The sequence below is a fragment of the Mastigoproctus giganteus genome, chromosome 9 (genome assembly GCF_048544385.1).
Source record: "Mastigoproctus giganteus isolate SK-2022 chromosome 9, ASM4854438v1, whole genome shotgun sequence".
NCBI lineage: Eukaryota > Metazoa > Arthropoda > Arachnida > Uropygi > Thelyphonidae > Mastigoproctus > Mastigoproctus giganteus.
In genome coordinates this window covers 27,114,586-27,126,615 of record NC_143583.1, presented here as the reverse complement: position 1 = coordinate 27,126,615, position 12,030 = coordinate 27,114,586, and the positions used below count along the sequence as shown (strand labels likewise).

The window sequence follows — 12,030 nt, the reverse complement described above, 5'->3', positions numbered from 1 at the left end:
GTAATGAAAAACCGTCATGCGAAAAGCATTACGGAAGTGACGTCATCTTCAGCTTTTGCCAGAAGCGAATTATTGTAACTTGTATTGTTGCAATCATACTATGATGGCAACAGTAATTTTATTTTCTACTGGACCAAATGTAATGAAATTTTTCTCGGAGCTTCATCTTAGCTCTATACTAAAGGAAAAACTTTCAAATCTCTGAAAATTGCAGTAGTTTTTCCAGGATAGTGGAAAATATGAACATGTGATCAAGGAAATTTTCTCAAGTGATAAACGGGATAATGTGGACATATAGCATATCGTTGGAAAGCTAAGGAATTTAGAAACAAATATTAAGGTTTTAAGATACAAAAAAACTTTCGGAAACTGGGAAATGCGTTAATTCGAAAACGCATCTGGTTTCATGTCACCTGGTGTTTTCAGATTGAATGTAATTTTTTTTTTTACAATTAAACTCTGAGGTTGGAAAAGAGTTCTGCACATTTATGAAAATATTCTTCAACTTGGACATGTCATCAGATCTTTCGATAAATACTACACGTAATGCAACAACTATAGATGGTGTATTTAGTCGTGAACTAAAATCTCTTTAATGTAAAAATTATATATCCTACTTTAGTCATCACAGAACAGTACTCTCAGTAACCGATATGTAATTATTATTAATAAAATATAAACATTGTTATATTATTATCCATGAATTTTATTAATATCTGAAAATTAAAACGTTTTTAATGTCTGCTGGTGACTTTTAAATGTAAAACACATTAAATATGCTAGCAGCAGGACACATTATGTACCTGGTACAGATTTTTTTTTTAATTGAACATTACACTTCCAAGCAAGTAAGTGTATCTTCTTCAGCCTAGCTGTAATTTTATCTATCCATAATACCTTAGCAAATTATCTTTACCTCAGTGTAGCAATAATTTCATTGCATTGACAAGTTAGAGAAATTTGGAAATGATGAGCCCACAATCCACAATGCATTTACATTGAAGTTGCCAAATGATGACAGCATATGTAACTTATCATTAAGTTTGTCTCCTATATCAGTGTGCTTGCCAATATCAATCAAACTTGTGCTGTGAGGACTCATGTGTCATGTTCGTAATCAAATTTTTTGGGGTATGTCATTCATTGGTTGCCATGAAAGACTGACTGTTATCTGTCAGCCAAGAACAGTGGTTAACAGCTAATGTCAGTCAGTCAGTCAAACTGTGTCACATAAATATTTTAATGAAACTTTTTTAATTTAAGGCTTAGATTGGGAAACATTGTTTGGGGAAGCAGTTTGATAGTAGCCAAATTATATACAACCAAGTTCTTATAACTGTATATAATTTAAGAGTGGATGTGACAACAGAACCATGAGAGTTCTGAATTTTTGAGGTTCTACTGTATCAGTTGTAAAAAAAAAAAAAAAAAAATATATATATATATATATATATATATATATATATATATATATATATATATATATATATATATATCAGTATTATATATCATAAAATAGTTCTTGAATTTTTCCCCCTTTCCTACCCTTTACCAAAAAGTTGCAGTGGGATATGACATTGTCATATGATTTTTTAAAAACTTATTATTGGAAATTATATACAAAAATAATTATTTGATAATTGAGAGCTATTAAGTGCCCAATAATTCCTATATTCTATTATATTATAAATCAACAGGGATTACCTTTATTTTAGATATAGGACGCTTCTTTTCCAACTCTCCTAGTCCAACTCGCTAATAATTCTTGAGGATGGCGATATCTATTTTGTAAAGCAGGTGGGACATCTTCCCCACTGTCAGAACGATCTGAACACTACAGTTCTGACAGTGGGGATGTCCCACCTGCTTTACAAAATAGATATCGCCATCCTCAAGAATTATTAGCGAGTTGGACTAGGAGAGTTGGAAAAGAAGCATCCTATATCTAAAATAAAGGTAATCCCTGTTGATTTACAAAAAAAAATAATTATGCAAGAACAAGCTTTTATTTTAATCCTTTTAATAATTTAATCCTATCTAGGGCGAGGTAGAATTCTGATAATTTATACACATGTATAAACTTTAATCCACTCATTGTTAGCTTTGATTTTGGAATCTGTTATGCTCTTCTTTACTTCAAATGAAGTAAAGAAGACCATAACAGATTCCAGAAAGTATAACATTATTTGAAGTATATTGCAAGATATTGTACAACTTTCATTGTGCATTTTTCTAACATTCTGTAAGGTTCTTATTAATTTTGGATTTATTGTATTTTGGACCTCTGAAAACACATTGTTCTGTACTTCACCAAGACTTTCCTGTTTATCTTCTAGTGTTGAATGCATTCTTGTGAATTGATAATTTTCATTTTTCTGCATGACTTATGTTATTATTTGCATTATTGATCATTTTAGCTTGAACTTGGTTATTTAGTTATTTTTTTCAGGCTTACTTCAAATGGCTGTTTATAAAACTCATAAAATTCACCACAGATTATAAGAACTTGCTTTTTGCTATCTTCCCCTGCCTCCCCTTCCCACTTACTGTGAAAGAGCTATGACTAACAATGGCAACAATACCCAGTGAAGTAGTTTCAAACAGTAAGTGAATGCAGGAATGCAACCTGGGCAGTTTATCCAGGCAGACAATGTGTTACAATGCACAGGATATATCTAAATGTAACAAAGAATGCACAAGGTGAGCCATATGCAAGTTTATGGAGAAGTGATGGTGATGCAATTTACCGAGAAGTAAATTATTGGGAACTGTTTCAACAATTTGAGCTTAAATGTCATAACCTTGTATAATATAATATTAATAGTAATATGGGCATGAAATTGGACTTCAAGATTTAAGTTGTAAAAATGATTTCTTAGTAAAGTGACATATGACTCAACCTTCATTTCTACTGTTTTTACGAAAAGCAAGTTTGAAACTTTTGAAAGATAAAAATGGCAGTTCTGAAAATAGGGATGTAGAAATAAATGAGCCATCCACTAAATTTAGTTAATTTATTGTAGCTCTCCTGCCCCAAAGATTTCTGTTTCATAGAAGTTGCATTAAGGTACTAAATAAGCTGCTGGTGTGGTAGACTGGTTTAAATAAACAGGACATGAATTTTATAATATAATTATCCTAATTTTTTTTTTTAAAGATCAATCTGACCTTTTGCAGTTTGCCATATCTAGTAGCCGACCGGGCTAGCCGAGTGGGTAAAGTACCTGCCCGGCGACCCAAAGGTCGCGGGTTCGATTCCCGCCTCGGGCTTGGATCAAAGTACTGCAAAAACTTTGGGAGGTGCAATATGGTCACAGAAGCCGATGCGCCAACAACTACCAAATCAAAAAAAAAAAAAAAAAAAAAAACCATATCTAGTATTCTTAAAAAGAAATGCGTTTTTAACAAAAGTTCTCTTTGAGATTGTTTAGAGAATTTTTGTTAAACGAGAGTTTACATTGTGCAAAGTAGGTATGTGCGAAAAGTCTTCAATGTTTACAATTTTAATATAGGAATAGATTTTATGGTCAGTATGTATCCATATTTTATAGTACTTTTGTGACCATTGGCTGGATAAGATTTTCCCAGTGTAGCCCATTGAAAAGTTTATCTCTGTGTTGTATAAAGATATTAATTTCTAGCAGATTTTCTGGTAATTTTTTTATACAGCTTGTAGCTCTTTTAGCTTATGAGAATACAGCTGTATATCATTGCACAGTCTTTTATATATACTCTGAAGCAAGAATTAGCTCTGCTTCTTCAAATATTCATTTATTGATTGTAATAAACTTTGTAACATGTTTGCAGGTTTTGTGCTGTATTCTTTAAGCTTCAATCTTTCTTTAATCTCAAGTTCTTTGTATATGTTTTTAGGCACTTTACAAGTACATAGTGACTAGTTATTACAATGTGTGGTGTTAAGAATGTTGTGTGTGTGTGTGCGTGTGCGCGTGCACACGCACACTCCATAATTAACAATTCATTTCATAATCCTAGCAGAAATATATGCACTTTTACTGTGAGAATTGGGACACTAATGAAAAAACACATCTTATGCAAATTAGTTGGTTATACCAATTTATAAAGCTTACCAAATCACCCCAGATAAAAGTGCAGAAACTGCAGAAGACAAGTTACATTTACAGTTGACATGCCGTATAAAAACAAGTTGTGATTGTATGCAGCATGGTAGGAGTAGATGTAATAAAGTCTCAGTGTATAGTGGAGTTTGGGGCGTTTGAAAACCTGTCTAGAACACTAGTTAAGTGGAAGGCAATTGGACATGCCATAGCTGAATGTTGACAAGAGAGGCTGTTTTGACAGCCAGAGAGCTCTGAAGAGTTGATGTTATCTGGGAAAATTGTGCCCAAAATTGCTGATGATCATAATAGAGTTTTGGGAATGTACAACAGCAGTGTGTGTATACTGTATGTAGAGCATTACATCAACAAGAGTTAAAAAAAGAGCTCCACAAAGAATCTGCTGTTTATTGGTATTTTTGTGTAGGTTTTGTTTAGTTCCTACTTGACTGGAGATCCATTTACAATGTAGGCTAGGAGTATTTCATTATTTAATGTACTTCAAGGTGGTGGAGAACAAAAGAGACCTTGGGGTAATTGTACAGTTAATGTGAAATTCTCTGAGCAGTGTAGACAAGCTGCTAGGCCAGTTCATGGGGTTCTGTCAAATGAAAATGGGAATTTTTCTCGCAAGAGAAAAGGTGATTATCCAATTATATAAAGCAGTGGTTAGGCTGTGCCTTGAGTACTGCATACAAGTCTGAAAGCCTTATTTTAAAAAGGGTGGGGAACTGTTTGTTGGAGGCAGAGAAGAGAACCAAGATTATCCAAGGACACAGAAGAGTATTTTTACTATAAAAGAGTTTAGTTCTGTAAATTGTAGCACTTGGAAACTAGGAATCTGCAAGGAAAGCTGATTGAGATGTTTAAGGCTTTAAATTATTTGAGTAAAGTAAATGCTAATGGTATCCTTACTTTTTTTTTTCAGACAAATACATACACCGATGAGCCAAAATATTATGAACAGTGAGTTTTTATGCAAATTGAAGCAACTGCAGGTGAACTACGGCACGTGCACGGGTCGGGACACCATATAAAAAATGCCTGATACTGAGCTCTGTTAATCAGTGTTACTCTTTTTCTTCAGATGGGAAAGACAGCGAACTTAAGCGAGTGTGACAAGGCCAAATTGTAATGGCCAGACGACTGGGTCAGAGCATATCTAAAACAGCACGGCTAGTGGGATGCTCACGGTCAGCTGTGGTTAGTACCTACTGAAAGTGGTCCAAGGAGGGAAAAGCCACGAACCGCTAGCCAATGTGTTGGATTACCATGGTCATCGATGCTCGAGATGAGCGAAGGCTCTCCCAGGTGGTACATGGCAACAGAAGGGCGACTGTGGCGCAACTTGCCGGTAATTGGATTGCTGGTGATGGGAGTAATGTGTCACAACACACACAGTACATCGAACCCTGCTGAAAATGGAGCTGAGTAGCCGCAGGTCACTCAGAGTGCCCATGCTAACCACGGTTCACTGGCGACAGTGCCTACAATTGGCATGCGAGCATCGAAACTGGACCTTGAGTGATTGGAAGAAGGTCGTCTGGTCAGATGAATCATGTTTTCTGTTGCACAATGTGGACGGCTGGGTACTTGTGCATCGTTTACCTGGGGAAGTAATGGCGCTTGGATGCACCATGGAATGAAAACAAGCCGGTGGCGGCAGTGTCATGCTTTTTGCGATGTTCTGCTAGGCTACCCTGGGTCCAGTCATCCATATGCTGGGCACTCTGATGTCTACCACCTATCTAAACATCATTGCTGACCAGGTAAACCCTTCACGGCAACAGTCTTCCCCTCTGGTGGTGCAATTTTTCAGCAGGATAATGCACTATGCTACACCACCCAGATTGTTCAAGACTGATTTGCGGAACATGAGGAAGACTTCCAGGTATTGCCCTAGCCTCCAAATTCCCCAGACATTAATCCCATTGAGCATCTGTGGTTTGTGTTGGAACAGCAACTCCAATCTGCGGCATCTCAACCATGGACCTTGCAGGAGTTAAAAGATCTGCTGGTTACGTGTTGGTACCAGATACCACAAGACACATTTATAAACCTTGTAGCGGCCATGCCTCGCTGGGTACAAGCTGTTTTGGCTGCACGTGGAGGACCAACATCATATTAGTTATGTGGTCATAATGTTTTGGCTCATTGGTGTATAAGGAAACATAAACTTAAATTGAAGGATGGTTGCAGGATAGATGTGAAAATGTGCTTTCGCCCTAGTGGTGTCGAAGTGGGTAGGTTGAATAAATTTAAAGAAAGGTCAGGCAAAATCTAAAAAAAACTAAAAAAAAAAAAATTACTTAATTTTTGCTGATGCTTTATAAGTTTTTTCTTGAATTGTTTGCCAATACTGTTACTAAATACATTCCATATTTACAATTCTGATCAAATCTCAGAGACAAAAAAGAAAAGAAATAAGTTATTCAAAATTTAACAAAATGAAATGAATACAAGGCATCATGATCAAAATTGGATGCAAAAATATTCAAATTTTAATTGTATGTAAAGGTACAGGTCCAGCTTCAGGGGCAATCAAGCAGTGCGGCAAAATTTAAGGGGTGCAAAATGTCCTGCAAATTCACTGATTTGCTGTAAATCTCCAGTTGCAATGAGGCGGGATTCGAACCCGCGACCTTTGGGTTGCCCGGCAGGCACTTTACCCACCTGGCTAGCCTGTTCGGCTTATGTATATATATTTCTATAATATATAATGCAATTTTTTTTTTTCCCAGCCATCTGATGGTTTTTCTTAGCGCTGAATAATATGAGAGCATTTGATCCGATCAATCTATGCCAGACATTCCTCTATTGTAATCTCGAATTATGGTTGGTTTTATCAAAATTTTTCCATTATGGTTGCATACCTCGACCATTTCAATGTGTTTGTTAAAAATAGTGAGAACTTCTCTTTTATCCCTCCACTTGCATACTACAATAAGGACATTTTGTTGTCATGAAGGTGCCTCCGTAGCCAGGTGGGAAGGAGCAGCAGTGCGTAGCACCCGCTTGATTAGACCGGGGTTCGAGCCCATCACCACCAAATACGGAGGATGCGGAAAGGTCAGGGAATGACCACCGCATATCCCGGAGCAATATGGCCTTAGTTGCTAATGCTCCTAAAAAAAACCAAATAACAAATAATAATGTTGTCATGTACCTTCTCCTTTCTTCAATTTTTGCATCACCAAATCTTTTGGATTCTCTTTTCTGTTGGTGCGAAATGTTCCACATAAGTTTTTCGAGCAGACAACGGTTTCATCAGAGCAATGGAATTCTAAAAATTGTCCATATACAATACATATCCCTTGTCTAAGTAGTCCTCGAGCAAATATAGCACAACTTCAGCAGCATGACCTATATTTTGTTCAGTTTCTTCTGATTTACCTGAGTAAATTTTATTTTCAAAACAAGGCCATTGGTCTCGCACATTTCGTAAAGTTTGATTCCGTATTTGTGCTTTTTTAATTTTTAAGTACTGGCAGAAATTCAGTCTCCCATGTCAACTCATCAATACAGATGTTTTTATTCGGTGTGTAATTATTGTGTATAACATTATTGAACTGATTCAGAATCGGTCTTACTTTGTATGGCCTGGCAGTATGTTATAATGAATTATCTGCGAAGTGAAAATATCGTAATATCAACTGGAATCTATTTTGACTCATGATTGCCAAAACATTACATTGTAGAATGCACTTGTACTCCAGTAATGCTCTATTGAAAGAAAAGAACAAGGACCCATTTGTAACAAAAGTCCAAGAAACACTCATTTCTGAGATGTCAGTGTCCTTCTATCTTGATGACCTGGCGGATTTTCGTGATTGTCCACATTTTTCAATTTCATACAAAGCATATAAATTAGTTTGTTCGACTAATTTTGTAAGAAACTCTTCTGAAAAATATAGGTCTACCAATTTTTGTATACTGAATTCTGTTGTGTCCATTTACAAACCAATGTTCTCTTCAAAAATGAATTTTGGAGGACCTTGTGCCATTTCATTTCACAAATATTGTCATTATTTGACTTACTTGTCTGCAGAGATTTAGGATTATCTTCAGGCTGGGAGCTGGCTTTATCTTTGCTATCCTCACTTGAATCGTCAGAAGGTTCATAATTGTCACTGTCGGAACCAGAACCATATGGCTCGTCAAGCTCTTCAAATTCCGAGTCACTCATATTAGCATAGGGCTCAAGCTCTTCTTCAGTCAGTGATAGCGGTCTCTTCTTATCCTTGTTTTAGGTTCATTAAAAAAAAAAAAAAAAAAAAAAACGCATAACAAAGTACTAAATACAACATACACAACAGTCTGTGTCACTACTGAGGATTTACGCACAGCAAATTCTGCAAGTTACAACACGTTTGAGTTAAGAGTTAACTCATAGTTGGTTGCTGCGAAGAATTTTCTATTACATACAGCAACTACAAGATAATTTGCAAAGCTTTTTTTACGAGTTTTGGTGATGAATATATATTATAATTTGGGTTTTGAATAATTTAACATGCCTAACTCAAAATGGCATCAGAGACCCGTATACCCAAATAAGCCTTGGCAGTCAACATGTTAATAGGTTCCTGTGAAGAGTTTAAAAATAAGTTCATTAAGTTCATATAAAGCCTCTGCCAAGTTTCAGCATTTTTTAAACAGCACTTATTATTTAAATCTAAGTTATTTTTAAATTATAAGAATAGCATACATACATATGCTGAATGATCACTGAATTATAACCACCTACCCAATACTGTGTTGGGCCACTGTTCACATGGATAACAGCTGCTATTTGTCTAGGCATTGACTCCACTAGATGTCTGAAGATGTCCATGGGGTTCTGCAGCCATGCTGCCTGCAAGGCTTTCCACAGTATCAGAATAGATTATGGTTGCATATATAAACTCCTTATTTCCCTTCCAAAACATCCCACAGGTGTTCAATTGGATTGGGTTCAGGCGATTAGATGCCAATCAAGGTTGGTGATATCTTCACTGTGTTCCTTGAACCACTCGTGCATAGTGCAGGCGAGGTGCCTCCGTAGCCAGGTGGGAAGGAGCAGCAGTGCGTAGCACATGCTTCTTGATTAGATCGGGGTTCGAGCCCGTCACCACCAAATACGGAGGATGCGGAAAGGTCAGGGAATGACCACCACATATCCCGGAGCAATATGGCCTTAGTTGCTAATGCTCCTAAAAACCAAATAACAAACAAACAAACAAACAAGCATAGTGCAGGCTGGATGGCATGGCACATTATCATCTTGGAAGATCTTGTTTCTGTCCAGGAAAAAACACAACATGGTAAGGTGCACATAGTTGCCTAAGAACTGCTTAGACTTCCATTGAAATGTTAGCCCATATACACCAGGGTTCCTAGTTCTTGCCAGCAAAACATTCCCCACATTAAGCAACCACTGCCATCTGACTGGATAGTGGGCACAATGGGTTCGTGGACTCACATTGCTTGCATCACACATGAAGGCATCTGTTGGCGGGCGCCTCCGTAGCCAGGTGGGAAGGGGCAGCAGTGCGTAGCACACGCTTCTTGATTAGACTGGGGTTCGAGCCCGTCACCACCAAATACGGAGGATGTGGAAAGGTCAGGGAATGACCACCACATATCCCGGAGCAATATGGCCTTAGTTGCTAATGCTCCTAAAAACCAAATAACAAACAAACAAACAAACAAGCATAGTGCAGGCTGATGGCATGGCACATTATCATCTTGGAAGATCTTGTTTCTGTACAGGAAAAAACACAACATGGTAAGGTGCACATAGTTGCCTAAGAACTGCTTAGACTTCCATTGAAATGTTAGCCCATATACACCAGGGTTCCTAGTTCTTGCCAGCAAAACATTCCCCACATTAAGCAACCACTGCCATCTGACTGGATAGTGGGCACCATGCACAATGGGTTCTTGGACTCACATTGCTTGCATCACACATGAAGGCATCTGTTGGCGGGCGCCTCCGTAGCCAGGTGGGAAGGAGCAGCAGTGCGTAGCACACGCTTCTTGATTAGACTGGGGTTCGAGCCCGTCACCACCAAATACGGAGGATGTGGAAAGGTCAGGGAATGACCACCACATTTCCCGGAGCAATATGGCCTTAGTTGCTAATGCTCCTAAAAACCAAATCACACACACACGCATCTGTTGGCATGTCGCATCAGGTATTTGGACTCATCTAACCACCACACTTGTTTCCAGTCCTCCAGGTCCAACCAGCGTGTTGTTGGTGCCACAGATTTGCCATTGGCAGTGATTAGCAGTAAGGAGGTGTCTCTTTGGACATCTGCTGTGAAACCCCATACATCTGAGTGTGTGGCGCATGGTCATTTGGGATATTGTTCTTGCATTCCCAATGTTTTATTGTGATGTAAACTGTTGCACAGTGAGCTGCTGTTGAGCCTGTGCAACGTGCTACACCCTTCGCTCACCACAGATATCTACCTTGCATAATCCTTTATGGTTGTCAGCGGGAGGTGGTTTGACCTGATAGACACTATTCTTTGCACACCACAAGTGGGCTGTGAGCAACTGATAAGATGTGCTGTTTCCAGCATAGAAGCAACTGATGCGTGAGCTCTCACGATCATGCCCTTTTGAAACTCCGTGATATTTTTACTACATTCCATAACTGCTACTTTATCACTTTGACTTGCACAACCAAATGCAAATTATCACTGCTCTATCTAGCATACAAAGCTGTTTGGCTTTTTATACTGTGACTATTCAGCCCATTGTTGGATGGGCTATTACTTTATGAGCCAATTATTAATTTATTAATTAATAATATATATATATATATATAAATTGATTAATTTATTAATTGTAGATAAACATTCTTAGGTGATTTAGATATAATTAATGGTATTAATAAATTAATATACAATTTTCTGTTATACAAAAGGAATCCTTAAGAACAGCACTTGCCATGGGAGCAGATCGTGCCATTCACGTAGAAATAGATGAGAAGGATTATCAGACAGTTCAACCCATACATATATCAAAAATTCTTGGCAAATTAGCACAGGAAGAAAAAGTTGATCTTATACTATTAGGTAAACAGGTATGTGTTCTTAAATAAAAAAATATATATTTAAATAATTTATCATATTTCTAAAAGTAATTTTCTTTCATGTTTAGTCCATACATTTTTTTTTTTTTTTTTTTTTTTATGCTTAGCATTGCACTTTAGCCAGAAACCCATTTCTTAATATTATATTTATAAATGAAACTTTTCATTTCAATATGTATAAATTAGCTGTTAAGTTTCAAATATAGGTTATATTTGAAACTTAACCAAGTCTTAGATCATGTTTCTGGGAAAGCATTGAAGCTGTAATTGCTATATTTTTGGTGGTTTCACTTCTGAAAATGGAGATGTTGGTATGCAGGAAGTTTTGTAATATGCTATAAATATATTGCATGTACCTTTTCAGCTTAACAGACTCATGCAATTGAAATTTAAAAAACAACCAATCCCCATTTTTTCAAGGATTGCAGTTTAAAAAATGTAAATGATGCAAGCTGTTTATTACTAGTAACAGATTAAAATAAACAAGAGATTTAGTATTTGCAGAAAGTAATGTACCACTTTAAAAAATATATATATATTTTAAAATAAAAACTTTGATCATTTATACAATGAAACATGTCACTTGAAATAAAGTGAGATATCTGATATGAAGTTCTCTCAGCAGTATAGTAAGGCTGCAAGGATGTTGCATGGGGTACTGTCAGGGATATATAGAATTTTTGCCTGTAATCAGAGTCATCCGTAAATACTTTATACAAGTTTGGGGCCTTCATTTTAGGAAAGAAATTGATTTGTTTGAAAGTAATATGTTTTGAAAGTTTAACAACTCCTCTTTTGTGCCTGGGGGGACAAAGGTGGAGGAGCTGTTGTGTTTTTAGGTGTATCAGTGACATACTATATTGCACCATT

At 36.9% G+C, this 12,030-nt stretch overlaps 1 protein-coding gene across 1 annotated transcript in view; it reads left to right on the top strand.

The window, feature by feature from the left end:
* The window catches only part of Etfb (Electron transfer flavoprotein beta subunit), a 58,478-nt gene that overhangs the window by 16,564 nt on the left and 29,884 nt on the right, over positions 1 to 12,030 (top strand). The window contains exon 3 of the mRNA XM_090382124.1: positions 10,993 to 11,151. Within this exon, the coding sequence (XP_090238250.1) occupies positions 10,993 to 11,151 (159 nt within the window). The remainder of the gene's footprint in view (positions 1 to 10,992; positions 11,152 to 12,030) is intronic.